Source organism: Myotis brandtii, unplaced genomic scaffold (assembly GCF_000412655.1).
Source record: "Myotis brandtii unplaced genomic scaffold, ASM41265v1 scaffold157, whole genome shotgun sequence".
NCBI classification, from domain to species: Eukaryota; Metazoa; Chordata; class Mammalia; order Chiroptera; family Vespertilionidae; genus Myotis; species Myotis brandtii.
The window spans coordinates 4,951,397-4,970,801 of NW_005355708.1; the positions used below are offsets into that span (position 1 = coordinate 4,951,397).

At 57.5% G+C, this 19,405-nt stretch overlaps 2 protein-coding genes and 1 long non-coding RNA gene across 3 annotated transcripts; 2 read left to right on the plus strand and 1 right to left on the minus strand.

Moving 5' to 3' along the window:
• Positions 1–7: 7 nt before the first annotated feature.
• On the plus strand, positions 8–1,300 carry MIEN1 (migration and invasion enhancer 1; the record flags this gene model as incomplete). Its single annotated transcript, XM_005861992.1, has 4 exons — positions 8–90; positions 192–289; positions 689–765; positions 849–1,300. Coding segments are annotated over 4 exons (342 nt in total), but the record flags the coding sequence as incomplete, so codon positions are not given.
• A 449-nt stretch (positions 1,301–1,749) lies between these two features.
• ERBB2 (erb-b2 receptor tyrosine kinase 2) lies at positions 1,750–19,160 on the minus strand. Its single transcript, XM_005861888.2, has 26 exons — positions 19,009–19,160; positions 17,759–17,963; positions 16,845–16,979; positions 16,274–16,342; positions 15,972–16,087; positions 15,704–15,845; positions 15,028–15,147; positions 14,594–14,720; positions 12,347–12,420; positions 12,172–12,262; positions 11,788–11,987; positions 11,298–11,430; positions 11,124–11,214; positions 10,005–10,165; positions 7,620–7,667; positions 6,191–6,329; positions 5,991–6,113; positions 5,622–5,720; positions 5,163–5,348; positions 4,876–5,031; positions 4,713–4,788; positions 4,252–4,398; positions 3,781–3,878; positions 3,435–3,623; positions 2,915–3,167; positions 1,750–2,788 (listed from the first exon to the last, which is right to left on the minus strand). Exons 1-26 carry the CDS (start codon positions 19,141–19,143, stop codon positions 2,418–2,420), a joined length of 3,684 nt encoding a protein of 1,227 aa, XP_005861950.1. The 5' UTR covers positions 19,144–19,160; the 3' UTR covers positions 1,750–2,417.
• LOC106725352 lies at positions 6,053–7,613 on the plus strand. Its single transcript, XR_001361222.1, has 3 exons — positions 6,053–6,126; positions 6,209–6,347; positions 6,753–7,613. It is a non-coding gene; the product is annotated as an uncharacterized LOC106725352 (long non-coding RNA).
• Positions 19,161–19,405: the final 245 nt, after the last annotated feature.

A 19,405-nucleotide genomic window follows, 5' to 3' on the forward strand; every position in this document is an offset into this window, starting at 1 on the left:
GCAATGAGCGGACGCGGGGCCGGTGTCTGCAGCGGCCCATCCCGGGGAGCTCGAACCGGGCAGTGGGGTCCGCATCGTGGTGGAGTACTGGTGAGCGGCTCCGGCCGGTGAGGTTCCGGTCCGGATGAGGGCGGGTCCACGGGCGGCCCCTACCCCGAAACCCAAGCGACCCCCCGGTGTGGTCTCCCTAGTGAACCCTGCGGCTTTGAGGCGACCTACCTGGAGCTGGCGAGCGCCGTGAAGGAGCAGTACCCTGGCATCGAGATCGAGTCGCGCCTGGGGGGCACAGGTGAGGCCGCAGAACACCTGCTGAGTCAGGGTTCCAAGTCCCAGCTGCCCCGCTGTCTCCGGCGGTGGCTGGCACCTAGTGACATGTCCAGACAGCTTGACCCCCCTTCCATCGTGGAGGGGGTCACAGATGGATCCTGTAGGGGAAAGCCGGTGAGACTGTGAAAGGACAGGTTGGGAGGGGAGGGAGCCCTTCCTGGAGTTCAAAGTGCACACGTGCGAGGCCTCCTGTGCGTTCCTTTGCCTTGACCCCGGGCTGGGAAATGGCTTGAAGAGCTGCAGGTCTCTAACGGGGCGTGCGGAGGACCTGAGCGCCCGTGCCGAGTCCGAGTGCGGAGGGCCTCCTGACCGTGGCCTTGTTCTCAGCAGACAGTTGATTCACTGGTTTATTTCATACCAGGGGCCTTTGAGATCGAGATCAATGGACAGCTGGTGTTCTCCAAGCTGGAGAACGGGGGCTTCCCTTATGAGAAAGATGTGAGTATTTGCAGTGTTGGAAGTTCCCCGGGGTCACCTCGCCTCTGCAGCCCATCATCCCACGCCATCTCTCTGCCCTCCAGCTCATTGAGGCCATCCGGAGGGCCAGTAACGGAGAACCCCTAGAGAAGATCACCAACAGCCGCCCCCCCTGCGTCATCCTGTGACGGCATGGGATTCCAGGTTCCTGTGTGTTCTGGGGTACAAGCCTTGGTCTCCCCTTTGGTCCTGCTGAGGGTTCCCCACTACCCCTTTCCCCTCACTTAGCTCCAGGTAGCTGAGACCCTGGCCTCCACTTTGCCCCTTTGGGTACCAGGAGGGAATAGAAACTTCTGTTGGTCTGGAGCGTCCGTCCGGGAGCCTCTCCACTGATATTATCACAGCCACCTTGTACCCCTTCCGGGGATCAGTGTCCACAAAAGCTTGCTCCCCGCTCCAGCCTCGCTGCACCTGTTAGAGGCCACTGTCGTTCTAATTTATTTTCTACTGGCCCCGGGCATTGTCAGCTATTGGCAATAAACTGGCACTACAAACACTTGTGCCAACTGGTGTGTGTTATGTCCAGCCTGGGAGTGTGGGGGAGGAGCCGGGTGGCTGTGCCGGGTGGGCGGGCTTTTTCTGGAGAGCGACTTCTGGTTCAGTGATCTCTTCTCATAGCCAATAAGGAAAAGGAGTGACCCAGTAGACACTGCCTCTTCCCCGCACCCCCCCCCCACGCCCCGCGTCTCATTATGGTGGGTGCGGTGGGTGGCCTGAGGGATTTGTTTTTTTCTAAGCAAGAATGATTTGGTTGGCAAAGGGCTCTCAGATCAGTATCCTCAACTCCCAGATCCCCCTCAACCCAGAAGCCAGGACTTTGGAAGATAGGCTTCTCATTCAGGCTTCTTAAAGATGACTAGTCGCTCCCTCCAGGAAAAGATGAGTTGAGTGTATGTTAGGCAGCAAGCGATACGGGAAGGCACAGAACTACCCCCAGGCATAGGCTGGTGCCCAGCTGTTTTCCAAAATGTATTTGCAGATGGAGAAAGTGGGTGTGGAGAAAGGGACATCCCCAACCCCAGGGACCACTCCCCCTTCCACAACACCCACTCTCCCCGAGTCCTTATTTTATCTTTTTTTTTAAAAAAACAAAACACAAAAAAAATACGTAAGTAAAAACAAATCAAAGGAAGCACTCTGTACAAGGACTAGACCTGGGCACTGCTGCTGTCCCTTCTCCCTGGGGGCAGCGCTAGGGCTCAGAGACAGGCTCTGAGTGGACTGTTCTTGCCCTCGACACTTCTTTGGGGCCTCTTCCCCTCCTGGGCCCAGCTCCCCGAAGTCCTTCAGTGCCGGGGATGTGGAAGGAGAGAGCCAGGCTGGGCTGCCCCCTCAGATGAGGAGACTGTGGCTGTGGCATCCATTGGACCCTAGAGTCTGCTGGGACCGGACTCCTTCCGGACGCTGCCTTCTCTTCCAACCAGGCTGAGCTCCTCTGAGCCACCTGGGAACTGGAAGAGGAAAGAAGGTGCCTGGCATGGCGGGCTCCACTGATCTGGTCCAAGGGCCCTTCCCCACGTTGTCCTGACACAGGGTCCTGACACAGGCCGGAAGTCAGGCCTTCCCCACTCCCCGCGGGTTCAGCAGGGCCTAAGCAGACTTGGCCTTTTGGCTCACACTGGCGCATCCAGGCCCAGGTACTCGGGGTTCTCTGCTGTAGGGGTCCCTTCAAAGGTGCTGGGCAGAGAGCCACGCTCGGATGGGTCCTGGTCCCAGTAATAGAGGTTGTCAAAGGCTGGACTGAAGGCGGGAGGAGGGTGGGGCTGAGGGGCAGCCCTGCCGCGGGGCGCCAAGTACTCAGGGTTCTCCACGGCACCCCCAAAGGCAAAAACGTCTTTGACAACCCCGTTCTTCCCAGGGGACAGAGTCTTGGGGGAGAGAGTCTTGGGCTTTTCCAGAGTGGCACTGGCAGATCGAGGAGGCGGCAGGGGGCCCTCTAGGGGTGAGGGGGGCTTCGGGCGGACCTCTGGCTGGTTCACGTATTCTGAAAGGGGAAGAGAGGGGGCTTGTTAGGGAAAGAAACCCATGTGTCCCAGCTACTAACACAGCCCCCACAGTGGGCACCCACCTCCCCCACCTCCCAATCTCAGCTCAGGCCTGGATTCCATACCTGGCTGGGGACTGCAGGTCGCAGGGGCAACGTAGCCATCAGTCTCAGGGGGCAGGGGCACTGTGGGGTCCTCACTGTACCGCTGTAGAGGGCTGGGGTCATGTGGGGAGAGGCTCTGCAGCCCCTTGGCCGCCCCCATTCCCAAGTCGCTCTCAAACACATCAGAGCCCGCCCCCTCGGAGGGCGCTAGTGGAGATTTCGGGGGCTCCTCCTCAGGGGGCTCCAGCCCCAGTGTCAGTTCACCACCGCCACTCTGGGGACAAGAGAGAAGGTCATGATGGTGGGGTCATTCATAGATTTGAGCTGGAGACTCTACAGGGTCACAGGAAGGAAATAGAGGTCCCCTTTGGGGTATGGCACGGTCACCATGGGGAGAGTGGGGACATGGGTTGGAAGGCAGCAGGAATCCTTAGGGAAAACGGGATCTCCATGAGGCGGTGGGACATCGAAGAAAGGGACCTAGTGCATTAGGGTCAGGAGAGGTAACCACACCCACCAGAGTGTGACCCGGGGCACTGACCCTGGTGGATGAGCTGCGATGCCTGCGGTGGGCCGTGCCCCCCGCCCCCGGGGCAGGGTCTGGGCAGAAGAAGCCTTGCTGGGGCACCAGGTACTCCTCGGCATCCACCAGGTCCCCCATGTCGTCATCCTCCAGCAGCGAGCGGTAGAAGGTGCTGTCCAAGGGGCTGGTGGGGCCCAAGTCCTCGTTCTGGGGAGGAGGGAGACAGCGTGGCAGCCTCTCCCCAGCCCAGGGCCCGGCCTCCCGGGGAAGGCTCAGGGAGGTGCTGTGCAGGAGGCACGAGGAGTCGGGCAAGGGGCCGGGACGGGAGGCCTGGGACCCAGGGAGGTGGTGGGTGGTCCGGTACCTGGATAACCACGAAGCGCTGGGGGTCCCTGGCCATGCGGGAGAATTCGGTCACCAACTCCCGGAACCGGGGCCGGCATTCAGAGTCAATCATCCAACCTGGGGGCGGGAGGAGGCTCAGCATCTCAGTCCCAGGGGCAGCTGGTGTGTGGCCCCGCCCCCCCCTCTCCAAGCTTGTGTAGTGATTCCAGTCCAAAGCTCTTAGGTGTAGAGACGAGGTACCAGAAGCTTTGAGAATCTCGGTAAGTTTGCCCTTTTGATTTTGCATCTAAGTCTCTTTCTAGCTGGTCCCCTGGAGCGTCCCTGGACTGGTATGTGAAAGGGAAGCGAGACCCTGTGGAGGTTCCTGGTACCATGCGGGGCCTCTGGGTCACATGCATTCTGGCCTGGCCCCCTTCCATGTTCCCTGTAGACCCTCCACCCAGAACCTCCCACCCCGCCTCCAAGCAGCCAGCACAGCTCCACCACGCACATTTGACCATGATCATGTAGACATCGATGGTGCAGATGGGCGGCTGGGGCAGCCGTTCCCCCTTCTCCAGCAGGTCAGGGATCTCCCGGGCTGGGATCCCATCGTAAGGTTTGGCCCCAAAAGTCATCAGCTCCCACACAGTCACACCTAGGGCAGAGACAGGGTTGAGACGGGCAACAGGAGGAGCTTTAGCGTCTGCGTCCCAGAGGCTCTGTCCAGGAGCCTGGCACCGTGGGGGAAGGAGGGGAGGGATGGGTTGCCAGAGGGCAGGAGCTACCTCTAGTCCTTCCCCAACCCCTGGGACATGCACAGACCCTAGCAGGTTGAAGCACTGCGGTCCTCCCTTCCAACCCACATTTATGCTGAGGTGTCTCCGTTCATTCTCATCCTTTCACCAACATCCCACCATGGACAGGACCATGGCTCCTCGCCCACCCCACCCAGTGCTGCCCCCCACGCACCGTAGCTCCACACATCACTCTGGTGGGTGAACCGTCGGCGGAGAATGGACTCCAGCGCCATCCACTTGATGGGCACCTGAGAGGGAAGAGAAGTCCTTGAACTAGGTGTGTTGGGGGTGGGGGGGGTTCTCAGAGTGCTCCCAGGGCCCAGACCCCACTCCACCTTGCCCCCATCTGCATGGTACTCCGTCTCGTCGATGTCCAGCAGCCGAGCCAGCCCAAAGTCTGTGATCTTGACGTGGTTGGGACTCTTGACCAGTACGTTCCGGGCAGCCAGGTCCCTGTGCACAAGCCGCACGTCCTCCAAGTAGCTCATTCCCTGGGATTGGAGGCATCCTTGTGAATCAGGCTCTAGTCACACTCCCCCAGGAAACCTCCCCATCCCCACCCTGCGTGGGGGCAGGCTTGCTCTCAGGGGCACTCATGGCGCCCAGACCCCTGGGTGCGTACCTTGGCAATTTGCACACACCAGTTCAGCAGGTCCTGGGAGCCCAGGCGCCCGCGGTGTTCGCGGACGTGGTCCAGGAGGCAGCCATAGGGCATGAGCTGTGTCACCAGCTGCACCGTGGAGGTCAAGCAGATGCCCAGGAGGCGCGACACATACGGGGAGCCCACACCGGCCATCACATATGCTTCCTGGGGGCAAGGGAGCACACGGGGTGTGGGAGACCACGAACCCCAACCACCACCCGCCCCTCCTGAGGGTCAAGGTGTGACTGAGGACCCCCACTGGACCCGACCCCATCTGACACCAACCAGAACCACAGCCCACAGGATGGGGAGGTGAAGAGTCCAGGTTTGGGGATAACACAGGTGTCTCCTTAAATCCCAGGGGAGAGGGAGCTCAGAGCCAGCCCTGCAACCAGGGGCCCTCCCGTGCTCCCGGCTGGGGAGGGTGGAGGGACTTACATCCAAGATTTCTTTGTTGGCTTTGGGAGATGTGTTTTCCCTCAACACTTTGATGGCCACTGGGATCTTCACATTCTCCCCATCGGGGATCCAGATGCCCTGGGCAGAGAGCGGGGAACGTGAGCAGGAAACGGCCGGCCCAAGAAGGTCATTCCTGTGTTTCCCCACCCCTGGGCCAACCTCACAATTTACCAACAGCCTCATTATCTAGCCCCACTCACCCATCCCTTTCCCCCGTTCTAGCCTCTATAACTGCCCTACCAAACATCACCGCCCCCAGCTCAGGGCCGCCTTCCCCCACAGAACCCTTGGTCACACCCCAGTGCACCCTCTGGGACCGCCCACCCCAACTTTGGCCCCACCCCTGACCTTGTAGACGGTGCCAAAAGCTCCGGATCCGAGCACCTTCACCTTCCTCAGCTCGGTCTCTTTGAGGATCCGCATCTGAGCCTGGTTGGGCATCGCCCCGCTAGGCGTCAGCGGCTCCACCAGCTGTGGAGAGAGGGTGAGCCTGCGTCAGTGCCTGGGGGGCTGGGCCGCAGACCCCAAGCAGGTAGGGAGGCCCTCACCTCCGTTTCCTGCAGCAGCCTCCGCATCGTGTACTTCCGGATCTTCTGCCGCCTTCTCCTGATTAGGATGCCGAGGACTGCCCCCACGACCATGACCAGCAGAATGCCCACCACAGCAGCAATGATGGACGTCACAGGGCTGCAGACAGGGGCCAAGGTCAGGGATTGGGGAGCAGTCTTGGGGAGCAGGGCTGAGCGGCCCCATGGAGGCGCAGGAAGGTCACTGGTGTTTGGAAAGGGACTTTGGAGGGGTGACCCACAGACTTCTACCCTCTCTTCCCTGTTTTAAAACCTCCCTTGGCTCCCTACTGCCTCCAGGATCAAGTCCAAACTCCTTGCTGGGTATTCAAAGCTCTCACCACCCACATCCCCACATTGTCTATGCTCTTACCCCTGGCTTAGCCCAGGATTCTCAAACTTCCTGACAAAAACCACCAAGGAGCTGGTTAAAATGCACAGGTCTGGAGCCCCACCCCCAGAGAGTCTGGCTGTGGGAATGGGGTGGGGCCCAGGAATGTGCACCCAGTGATTCTGATGTTCTAGCCAAACTTTTCACCCATAGGTCATGGTTTTCCACGCCTCCCAACCTCTGCACATGCTGCTACTTCTGCCCGGACCACCCCTTCTCTGTGGGATCACCCTTCAGACTCGGCCTGGAATCGCTGGCACTCCTGGGCATTGACTGTCCTCCTTGCCCCTCCCCTGCTTAGCCAGGGGCTGGCGCATTGCAGACTCTAGTGAACGCTTGCTTCCTAGACAAATGATTGCCTAGGACATACACCAATCTTTTTCTCCCCAAAGCCCTTCCCCCAGCCCCCCACTGCCCAGAAGCCCAGTCCAACCCTGTGGCCTGCTGGTGAGGGAGGCCCATGCCCTCCAGATCCAGCCTGAGCCTGACTCAGACTCACCCTGCATCCCTCCTCTGTGCTGACTAACAGAGCACCACGCCAGCACCTTCCAGGAAGCACAGCCTAGGTTTTTCCGACCCTTCCCCAGGAAGCCACTTAAGCTGCTTTCCCCCTAAGGCAAGTGACGTACCTGCCCCTCTTTCAAGGCCTGGCTCAAATGCCACCTCCTCCTTGAAGCCTGCCTCCACCCCCTCCTCTCCCTCAGGGCTGCAGCTGCACCCTCTTCTCCATCTGCCTGGAGTCCCAGGGTCCCTTACGAGACGTCTAGCTACTCGAGGGTGGGAGGTACTGGGAACCTGTGCCATCTTTTCCTGTTCCCCAGGCCACAAGCATCCTGAGCAGGTCCTCCAGCCACTTGTTGAAACGAATTGGAAGGAGGACCCACAGTGGAAGAGTGGGCAGGAAAGGGACCTGTGTCATGTCAGGAGGCGCCCCCCCTCTCCTTTGTTCAGCAGTGACCACCCAGGGGCCGGTGGGAGACGGGGGAGCAGCCAGGGGCATGTCCTGGGGACCACGCTGACCTGGCTCTCTGCTCGGCGGGGCAGCCCTTCTCATCCAGGTCCACGCAGCTGCAGGAGAGAGCGGCCTGTCAACAAGCTGGGCACCACCTCCTGGGCTCCCTCCGGCCGCCCAGCAACCCCGGAGGGAGGTGTGGCTGCCTGGTTATCCCCATTGGGCAAAGGCAGAAACTGGGCTCAAGGTCATCAGTGATCTTCCTACCACCCCACAAGGGAGTCCCGTCCAGCCGGGGAGCCCCCCTACCCCCGTCCTCCTGCACCTCCCTGCGGTGTGTCCTGTGGGGGCCCCCAAAGGAGCACCGAGTCCCAAAGCCCAGCCATCCCCTCCCTGAAAGAAGGCCAGGGCAGCGAACCGGCCCCGGCCCCACTTCTGCAGGACAGTTGGCGGCACCTGTGCAGGAACGTCTGTGACGCAGCAGCCCCCCTCTCAGGGTGTGCCCTAAAGATGTTCACTTGTACAAGGAGCTCCCGTGCAATAAACTTCCAAAAAATGAAAATAAAAGGCCCTGGCCGGGTAGCTCGGTTGTTCAGAGTGTCTCCCGAGACACCAAGGTTGTAGGTTTTATTCCCATCGGGGCACATGCAGGAAGCAACCAGTGCATGCGTAACTCAGTGGAGCAACAACATCGATGTTTCTCTCTCTCTCTCCCTTCCTCTCTCTCTCTAAAAAACAATCAATAAATAAAAATTTAAAAATAAAGAAGCCTAATCAATATCCCCCAAACAGGGACATGGTTAAATAATACCACATCCACGCGATCGCTTGAGCAGTTCACAAAAGGAGGAGGTGGATCCATGCGCACTCACAAGAAAGGCCTTCCAGGGCACACGAAGTGGGGGTGGGGGTGGGGGTCAAAGTGCAGAACAGTATCCCAAGTCTGAGTCCCTTCACAATGAAAAGGGCACACACACAAACCCACACTGGTTACATGTGAGTTGAAATTGCCGTTTCCTGGGCATTTCTGACCTATAACAACAGCAATCTTCTATGACGCAGCCCAGCATGTTTATGTGAATGTGCGGAGGGAAGCCTGCAGGAGGCACACACCCCAGTGAATCCGGAGGTTCTCCCCAGGGAGGGGGGAGCAGGGGCAGGGATCGAAAGGGCAGGTGCGCTTTGCAGTGTTTATACTTCTGAATTGCTGAAAATGTTTGTCAGAAGGATGCATCCACGTATTTCATGTGTAATTAAAGACAACTTTGGGGGAAAAAAAAAAGAATAGGGTAGATCACCATGTTAGAAAATGAAAAAACACTGCAAGATCCTGTCAAGTGAAAAAAAGCCATTTGTGCCTTAGCCGGTTTGGCTCATGGGATGAAGCGTCGGCCTGCGGACTGAAGGGTCCCAGGTTCGATTCCGGTCAAGGGCATGTACCTTGGTTGTGGCACATGCCCAGTAGGGGGTGTGCAGGAGGCAGCTGATCGATGTTTCTCGCTCATCGATGTTTCTAGCTCTCTATCCCTCTCCCTTCCTCTCTGTAAAAAATCAGTAAAATATATTTTAAAGAAAAAAAGCCATTTGCAAACAATATGCATGATGTATGGTTTTGGTGGGGGGGAAAAAAAGGCCCTAGCTCACCGGTTCTCAACCTGTGGGTCGCGACCCCTTTGGGGGTCGAACGACCCTTTCACAGGGGTCGCCTAAGACCATGGGAAAACACATATATAATTACATATTGTTTTTGTGATTAATCACTATGCTTTAATTATGTTCAATTTGCAACAATGAAATTGGGGGTCACCACAACATGAGGAACTGTATTAAAGGGTCGCGGCATTAGGAAGGTTGAGAACCACTGCCTAGCTGGTTTGGCTCAGTGGATAGAGCCTCGGCCTGGGGACTGAAGGATCCTGGGTTCGATTCTACTCAAGGGCACATGCTCGGGTTGATGCAGGAGGCAGCCAATCAATGATTCTCTCTCATCATTGGTGTTTCTACTTCTCTCTCCCCTCTCCCTTCTTCTCTGAAATCAATAAAAATATATTTAAAATTTTTTTATAAAAATAAGTTAGAATACAGAAAAAAACAACTGGAGAACAGTAATATACATACATATATGTAACATGTAATATTATACGTTAGAATGCACAGATAAAAACAACTAGAGAGTATAACATGTTAGAATAATATATATGTAAGCGTGTGCACAGATAAAAACTAGGGCAAAACACTATAACTGATAAACAGTGGGGACAGAACTGCTAGCAACACCAGTTTATATTTTATGTTTTAATAAAAAATGTTAACCTGTTACTTTTGGGATCAGACAAAAAGGAGGTGAAAATTAAGTCTCAGATTTTAGCAGAGCAGCGTCGTCCCCTTTTGTAATGCCGCAGAGGCTCCTGGGACAAAGCCCGCCCTTTTGCAGAAAAGGGCCCCAGACTCACGAGTGGGTGCAGTTGATGGGGCATGGCTGGCACGTGCCCTCCTCGTCGGGGAACTTCCAGACGGGCATGAAGGAGAGGTCAGTCTTCACGCCACTGGGGCACCGGGCCACACAGAAGGGAGAGTCCTTGTAGTGGGCGCAGGCCACACACTGGTCGGCCTCCTGGGAAGGCAGGAAGGTCTGTGAGGGGCTGGGTGTAGGGTGAGGCGCCTGCGTCCCCTTCGAGCCTCCGACAGCCACTCAGCAGCACTTTTCACGCTGCTCCTGGGACAGCCTACACCTGCTGTGTCTACTGCCCCTGCTCTTCATCCAGGCCCGCCCGCCCTCACCTCCCTCGTCACCTCACTCCCCACCCCCGCTTCAAAGCTTGATCCCTGAGCTGCGGGCTTCAGATGAAGAACTGGAAGCCAAGGGAGGGAGCTCATTGCTAAGGTCTAACAGCAAGTAGTAATAGTCACGAACAGGCAGAAAGCCTTTCCCGTGCTCAGGCCGGTGCAAACCCTACGTTACGTCAGTTTCTCCTGTCCCCCAAGGAAACAGGCACCATGTGACACTCGTTTACATATGAGGTTGAAGTAGGCCCTGCACTTGAATCCAGGCAGTCTGATGCCTAAGCCCACAAGTCTATCCAACCGCCTTGGCACAGTCACAGCCAAAACACAGGCTTCCGCCCAGCCAGCGTGGCTCAGTGGTTGAGCGTCGACCCTATGAACCTGGAGGTCATAGTTCGATTGCCAGTCAGGGCACATGCCCGGGTTGTGGGCTCGATCCCCAGTGCAGGACGTGCAGGAAGCGGCCGATGAATGATTCTCTCTCATCATTGATGTTTCTCTCTCTCCCTTTCCCTTCCTCTCTGAAGTCAATAAAAATATTTTTAAAAGAACGCAGGCTTCCCTGGGATCTCTGCACAGTCTGGAGGGTCTCAGGGTCCATCACACAACTGACAGTCCGCAGCACGGAGTCTCCTTCCACCCTCCTGCTGTTCCACCATCCCGCTGTTCAGGTCTGAGCTCAGGGCTCTCTCCACAGATGTCTTACCAGACTTGGCCGGGTCCCTGGCAATCTGCCCCAACCCACCGTTGCTTCCCTCCACCCAGCTCTGAGCCCACCAGCACCTCACCGATCCTAAGCAGGTCGCTGAGCCATTCTGGGGCTGGCACTCGGGGTGGCAAGGCAGGCAGTACCTGTCCTTCACGTACTCCCTGGGGAGCCTATGAGAGGGGATGGCGGGTGAGGGGGTCTGGAAGGAGCCCCCGTGCACCCCTCCGCCCTCCCCCTGCTCCGCCCCGCATACCCCTGCAGTACTCGGCACTCCTCCACGCACTCCTGGCCCCGAAGGAACTGGCTGCAGTTGACGCACTGGGTGGGCCCCGGACCCCAGCAGTGCCCGTGGGCGCACAGCGGATAGCAGGCCTGGCCCTCACCCACTGCAGTGAGAGGAAGGCGTCAGAGGGGACTCGTAGGGAGGCTCAGGCCCAAGTGAAGCAGGGGAAGAGGCTGCGAGGTGGCTCTGGGTGGGAATAGGGCCTGGGCAATGCAGGGAGAGAGAAGAGTTCTGAGGTCCCAGGAAGAGAGAGGGAAGGGGGGAGGGGGCAGGGGGATGCCGAGGCAGTGAGGCAGGACTCAGCTAGAAGCCATGCCAAGGGGTCAAGCCGGCCAGAGCTGTGTCAAGGGTGGCGCCCCGGGGGTGGGCAGTCTGCACGAGTCCCAGGTTGCTGCTGGGAGGGCACGGGCACTGTGTGCTGGCAGACGGGGAGCGGGCAGCGCTGGGCTCCCTGTCTTACCACACTCATCCTCCGGCCGGTTGGCACTGTGGAGCAGGGCCTGGTGAGGGTTCCGGAAGAGCTGGTCCCAGGGCACCGTGTGGACAAAGCAGAGGTGGGCGTTGCGGTGGATGAGGGCCAGCCCACTGCCCAGTTCCCGCAGCGAGCGCAGCCCCAGCCATCGGATGCCCAGTCCTTGCAGGGTCAGCGAGTAGGCGCCGCTGTGGGAGAGGAGTGTCAGCTGCGGGGTGGGCAGCCATCACTGGCCCCTCCCCCATCAGCAAGGGCTGCCCTCACCTGCTGTCCCCATAGAGAGGCTGCCACCGGAGCCCCTGGGGAGCAGGACGCCCCACATGCCCACGCGTCTCCCAGCCCCCCCTCCGGCCCCCTCCTCCAGGTGCTCACTCATATAGAACGCGTCCCCGGATCACTTGCAGGTTCTGGAAGACACTGAGGTCAGGCATGCTGTCTGGCCACGCCGAGATGTACAGGTAACCTGCAGGCACAGGGGGAGGCTAGGGTGCGGGGACAGGATGGCGCCCCCAGCCCCTTCCGAGCAGGACGCAGGGGCGGAGCTCACCTGTGATCTCCTCCAAGGTCTCAAACACTCTGAGCTGCTCAGGCTCTAGGGGGGCAGTGTCGGAGGTGGAGTTCCTAGAAGAAAGATGAGAGGAGTGAGCAGGGCCCAGAGGGAGCGAGCACAACCCCAGGGCCGGCCTGCCGCTCTCTCCCCCCTCCCCTCTATTAATAACCGCACTTAAACCCTTTGCTCAAGCCCGGCTGTTCCCATCTTGAGCTACAAAGCCCAGGCCCTAGTTTGGCAGGACCCATCAAAACAGTATTTATATCCTTTGATCTAGAAATTCTACTTCTAGGAATGTGGCCTGGAGGGACACTGGCCCCTGAGGCACGTACAAGGCAGAACTGTTTGTCAGAGCAAAAATTGGAAACAGCTCTAGCTGGTCTGGCTCAGTGGCTAGAGCGTCGGCCTGGGGACTGAAGGGTCCCAGGCTCGATTCCGGTCAAGGGCATGTACCTTGGTTGCAGGCACATCCCCAATAGGGGGTGTGCAGGAGGCAGCTGATCGATGCTTCTCTCTCATCGATGTTTCTAACTCTCTATCCCTCTCCCTTCCTCTCTGTAAAAAAAACAATAAAATATTTTTTTTTTTAAAAATTGGAGACAACCTAAGCACCCATCGGTAAGTAGGGGAGCTGGTAAATATAATCCTGATCTCTCCAGACGACCGACAAAAAGCTAACACCCAGGAGCACTGTTCTAAGAGCTCGTGCATATTAACTCGTTCACACTTTACAACCGCTTCATGAGGTTGGAACTACTTGTGCCCCCATCTTAAAGATGAGGAAACGAAGGCCCAGTGAGGTCACATGCACAGTAAGTGGTAGAGCCAGGTTTCAAACCCAGGCGGCCTGGCTCCCAGGCCTGGGCCCTCAGCTGCTACTCTTTGCTGCTGCCACCTGCTCCATAGCTGTCGAAAGAATGAGGCAGAACCATCACGACCAGCTCCCTAAAGGAAGGAGCAGACAATACCCAAGGTATGCTCCAGCTCCGTTTACCTAGACCAGTGGTCGGCAAACTGCGGCTCGCGAGCCACATGCAGCTCTTTGGCCCCTGGAGTGTGGCTCTTCCACAAAATACCGCGACTTCTGCGCATGGGCCACGAACTTTTAATTGCACTGTACGTGCGCGCCCGCACGTGGTATTTTGTGGAAAAGCCACACTCCAGGGGCCAAAGAGCCGCATGTGGCTCGCGAGCCGCAGTTTGCCGACCCCTGACCTAAACCAGCCCCCTCCCTCCCCAGCAGAACTACCAAAACGATGTTTCTGGCCCTGGCCAGGTAGCTCAGTGGGTTAGTGTCGTTCCCATACACCAGAGTTGCGGGTTTGATCCCGTCAGGCCACATGCAAGAACCAACCAATGAATGTATGGAACCACATATTGACTTTGGCTCTCTCCCTTCCTCGCTCTCTGTCTAAAAATGGATAAATTTAAAAAACCTGAAACTATGTTTCTCCGTGTGTCTATGTGCAGATAATGGTCTAGAAGACACACAACCCATTAACAGTGTCTCCTCTGGAAAGGGCAGTAAAGGTGGAAGAAGTGTTGAAAGGAATCTTCTCTTTTTTATTGAAATATAATTCACATATAATAAAATGCACAGATTTTTACTAGGCAATTTGATGAGTTTTGACAAATGCATTCATTCAAGACTCCACCAAGACACAGAACATTCCCATCATCCCAGAAATTTCCTTCCTGCCACTTTCCAGTCCTCCCCCCCCCCCCCCCCCCCCCACAACGCTGTTCTGACTGCTATCACCAGGGTGGTTTGGCCGGTCTGGAACTTCACATAAGGGGAATCACAGTGTGGACTTTCTTGTCTGGCTAATTTCCCTTAAGATAATGTTCTTGAGAACATGTATGTGATCGGTGTGTGTTTTTTTGTTGCTGAGAATTTCATTGTATGGACAGACCATCCTCTATTTGTTCACCTACTGATACGCATACGTGTTATTTCCAGGTTGGGACTCTCAGGAGATAAAGCTGCTATGAACTCAAGGAGGATGTAACTTGACCTGGATGGCTTGACCGCCACACAAGTGCACGTTCACGGATAACATGTCATTTATGGAAATAACACCCCTCCCAGGAGTCCCCACTCTCTCTGAATTCCAGGCCTCCCACCTCTGGCTCCTGCCTCCCCCCTCCCCCACCAGATGCTGCCACTCCTGGGTCTTCAGGAATCGGTGACTGCCCGATACTGTCTCCGACCATTGTGCCCGCCCTTAATCGGAGTATCCTTACCCCTCAAAGCTCTCTGGCAGAAATGCCAGGCTCCCAAAGATCTTCTTGCAGCCGGCAAACTCCTGGATATTGGCACTGGTGACTGCCCTCGCCTCCCGCAGGTGTTCCATGCCCAGCCCATAGCACACTGTGGGAGTGGGCAGGTGAAGGGGCCATGTCAGCCCCGGCAACGGGACTGATCAGCCCCACATGGAGCACCAGGAACTCAGACTCCTGGGTCCCGTCCACAGTCCCCTCTTAGGACCACATGCCCTCTCCCCACACTGCCAAGATATGGGGGAGCTTGTGGGACTGATCTGGGGGGACAGGGCAGAGACAGTGGGAGACAAGGACTGAGTCCCAAGAGGGTCTGAGGAAGGGGGGACGATGGGCGAGGCCAGACAGGGTGTGCAGAGGGCCAGGAACCACAGCATGGTTGGGGAGGCGGTGGGTACCTCGGGCACAGGGCTTGCTGCACTTCTCACACCGCTGTGTTCCGTCCTCAGCTGTCACCTCTTGGTTATTCAGGGGACAGACCAGGGTGCAGGATCCCACGTCCGTTGACAGGTAGTTGTCTGAGGAGACCAGGATTATGTGTCCGTGCGCCCCAGCCCCTCACACCCCACCGTGAGCAGTGTCACCGTGCCCGGGCAGCACAAAAAGAATGACAGCAACTAGGACTGAAAGGCCCCTCCGGCAGGCCTGAGCATTTACCACTCGCGTACTCCGCACAACAAACCTAAGCGGGAGACATGGTGAGACCCCCATTTTGCCAAAAGGGAAGCCAAAGCACAATTTGATGTAAATTACTCCAGGTCATTGTGCCAGTGAGTGGAGGAGCCAGGATTTGAACTCTTTCAAACTTTATAACCACCTTATGAGGGTGAGGCTCCTATTGTACCCATTTTAGAGATGAGGAAACTGAGACACAGTAGGGTCACATGACCAGTCAGTGCTCTGGCTCCCAAGACTGAGCTCTTAGCTTCTACTCTCTCTGCTGCCCCACAGCTGTTGGAAGAACGAGGCAGCTCCCCAAAGCAAGGGGCAGACAGTACTCACCACAGGCTCCCACTTACATAAACCAACCTCCCCAGCAACATCCCTGAGACCCTGCTTCTCCGTGGCACTCACAGGGACAGGTGGTCACACAGCTGGCACCAAAGGTGTAGCGGCCCTCGGGGTTGGGCATGGACTCGAAGGTGTCCGTGTTGTAGGTGACCAGGGCTGGGCAGTGCAGCTCACAGATGCCACTGTGGTTGAAGTGGAGGCAGGCCTGGGGGGACAGGCAGCTGGTGGTCACTGGGCTGCTTTCCCCTGATGTGCCAGGGGCAATAGGGCAGGACCAGGCAGGGTGCCCCTTCCCTAGCTCCCCCAGGGGTGGGGCCCAGGGGGCACATACCAGGCAGTCAGAGTGCTTGGGGCCCGTGCAGCCGGCAGCACACTGCTCGTGGCAGCAGTCGGTGGGCAGTGAGCCCTTGCAGCGGGCACAGCCGCTGGCACACAGAGTTCGAGTCACTGTCAGGCAAAGGGCAGGATGAGGGCTGGGTGGCCACCCGGGCACCAGGCCCCCAGCAGCATCACCTTCTGGGGAAGAGTCCCTGCCCCAGGGGACACACCTGAGGTCCGGTAACCCGCCCCTCCCCACTTCACCTCTATTCCACCAGCCCGGCCCCCCAGACTCCGTGCCTCCCGGAGACTCACAGATCTGACAGTCCTTGGAACTCTCTCCCCAGCAGTGGGAAGGGCTGCAGGATGGAGAACAGGGTTTGCCTGGGGAGAGAACAGAGAGACGGTGAGACAGAGCAGGAGGCAGCACGCACAGTGAGGGTGAGACCCAGGCGAGCCAAGGGGACTCCAAAAACAGAGACACAATCGAGAAGCAGAGGGAGCCTGGCCAGGGCGCTCAGCTGGTTAGAGCTTCCAATGTGCCAAGGTTTCGGGTTCGATTCCCGGTCAGGGCACATGCCCGGGTTGCAGGCTCGATCGATCCTCCGTGGGGGGGTTTACAGGAGGCAGTTAACTGATGATTCTCTTTCATCATTGATGTTTCTCTCTCTCCCTCTCCCTTCCTCTCTCTGAAATAAATTTAAAAAATAGTTTTTAAAAAATCAATAAATAAAAATTAAAGAAGAAACAAAGGGAGACAGAACAGAGGGCCACAGAGATGAAGAGAAGGCAGGAGGCACCAAGAAAGAGGAAGTGGGTGGTGTTGGTGCAGGGTTGGGGGATGTAAGCAGAAGGAGGAGGCTGCAGGCGGGGAGGAGCGGCTTACAGGCCCGTGAGCGGTTGGTGTCTATCTGCAGGAGGGCCAGCCGGTTGTTCTTGTGGAAGATGTCCGTCCACAGAACCGTGTCCTGGTGGCAGAGCTGTGGGTTCCGCTGCATCAACACCCCTCCCTTCAGGATCTCTGTGGGATGGACAACAACCAGGCATCTGTCTGTCAGCTTCTGCTCCCGCCCCCGGCCTTCTAAAAGGGGAGCGGGCTTCTGAAACACACCCCAGGTCCCCCGGGGAACAGAGAGGACACCCTCAGCATCTTTGAGCCCGACCAGTGCCATCCCCCGCCCCGTCGCCCCCACATACACGAAGAACAGACTGAGGTCCGGGAGGAGGGAGTTGTCCGTGTCAGGGTCCAGATGCCCAGGGACTGTCTCTTCTCCTCCCGCCTCTGCTCTGTGCTTGTTGTAAAAAGACGGACTCTGGAGTCTGAAACCCCGCCTCACCACCCACTAGCTGCGCAACCTCGAGCAAGTCACCTATCCTCCGTAACCTGTTTTCTCGTCTGTGAAGTGAGAACACCGTGAACGCTCCCTGGCGAGATCACGGCCTGACTGAAATAGAATCATTGCACGCAGGGCCGCTGGCACGCAGGGTCTGGGCCACTGTCAGCCCCAGGGCTACCATATACAGTGACACAGGTTGTTCACCACACACGTGTTCTCAGCCAAGAAGTGGGCAAGACCCACCCAGCATCCTCACTGTCAAGCTGCGTGGGCGGGAACAAGCTGCCACTTGCCGGGACGAAGGGAAATTTTTTTTTTTTATTCTTCACAAGGACACCTTTCCTAGCGCCACCTGCACCCATCCTGAGGGGATGCAAGCTCCAAGCCACCCCACGCCTCCTGGCTAGCAGCGGCCCTGGCCAGCTCTCCATCACCAGGCGATGTCAAGGGTGATGATGACCACCTGTGAGGCTTCGAAGCTGCAGCTCCCGCAGCCCTCCTGGGGTGGCCCCGGCGACAGGGGTGGCGCTGTCTCCGTTGTCCAGCACGGCCAGGGCATAATTGTCCTCAAAGAGCTGGGTGCCTCGGATGATTCGTAGCCTCTGCAGCGGGACCTGTGTCACTTGGCTGTGAGCGATGAGCACGTAGCCCTGCACCTCCTGGATATCCTGGGAGGGCACAAGGGAGGTTGGGGTTGAGGCAGGCCTGGGTCCTGGAACACTACCACCCTCCAAGGCCTCCTTGGGGTTACCCAGTGCGCAGGGACCTTGGGCAAGGCCCCTAGCCCCTGAACGGTCCTGCTCTCTTTGTGTGTAAAATGGAAACCAAGGCCACTCCCCAAACCAGATTCCTGTAGATCAGGAAAGATAATGGTGGGGGAGCACTCGGTGAGCTGGGAGCAGATGCCCCACCCTCTCTGCATCTCAGTTTCTTCATCTATAAAAGGAAAGGCTTGGACGAGATGCCATCGGTGCATTGCATACCTGACCCCACTCCAGGGCACCATGGAAAAGGCTCAGCAGGCTGGTTTCCACTCTCCTGCTCATGACCCTTTCACATACATTTCCCATTTTATCTACAAAATGGGGGAGTCAGAGCATGCCTATTGCTCCCAATATACAGATAAGAAAACTGAGACCCAGAGCAGACAAGAACCTAGACCACATTCGCATGGTCTGTCAGTGGCAGAACTGGCCCTGAAACCCACATTCCCCACTACTCCGGGTGGGAGAGGGACAGTGGCTGGGCAGTTAGACGGGGGGAGGTGATCATGCTGGCAAGAGAGCAAGAATTTAGCAAAGGGCCTGGCCAGTGTGGTTCAGTGGTTGTGTGGACCTATGAACCCAGAGGTCACGGTTCGATTCCTGGTCAAGGGCACATGCCCAGTTGCAGGCTCGATTCCCAGTGTGGGACGTGCAGGAGGCAGCCGATCACTGATTTGCTCTCATCATTGATGTTTCTATCTCTCTCTCCCTCTCCCTCCCTCTCTGAAATCAATAAAAATATGTTTTTTAAAAGAATTTAGCGAAGGAACAGATGCATTCCACCTAGAGATGTCCACGGCCAGCCACGCTACAGAGAAGGAAGCAACTGGCCTTGCACTAGAATGGAGAGGGGTTAGACATCAGAAAGGACTTCCTGTTGAGGAACCGCTAGCGAGGAAATCTCGGCCCGGCTGGCGGCAGGGACTGGCTGGGTTGCCCTGGCTCTCACCTGTAGGAAGGAGAGGCTGGCATTGCCAGGCAGGTGGGTGAGCTCCAGGTTACCCTGCACCACCTGACAGCCCTGGTAGAGGTGGCGCAGCATGTCCAGGTGGGTCTCGGGACTGGCTGGGAACTGCAGCTTCATGTCTGTGCCGGTGCACACTGGCAGGAGGGAGGAGGCGGGTCAGAGGGCACTGTGCAGGGAGCTGCTCCAACCCAGCTGCCTCCCCCACACTCACTCCCCAGAGTCATGCCCTTGGACAAGGACCCCTCCTCCCGTGTCCCTTGCACCTGCAGAAGCTGCAACAGCAAAAGAAAGTTTGCAAGTTTGGGAAGAGGAGGGAAGTCAGGGGAGGGGCTCCGTCTGACTCAGCCCATTCTGAGCATCCGAGGGCCCTGCTGTGTAA

Bases quoted from the DNA above. Each gene is read 5' to 3' on its own strand.
- ERBB2 (XM_005861888.2), bottom strand. From the start codon at position 19,143: ATGAAGCTGCAGTTCCCAGCCAGTCCCGAGACCCACCTGGACATGCTG. The intron at 17,964-19,008 runs GTGAGAGCCAGG...GTGCCCTCCCAG, and splicing joins CCAGCCTCTCCTTCCTACAG to GATATCCAGGAGGTGCAGGG. The intron at 6,114-6,190 runs GTGAGGGCCTCC...CTCTCTCCACAG, and splicing joins GGCTGCTGCAGGAAACGGAG to CTGGTGGAGCCGCTGACGCC.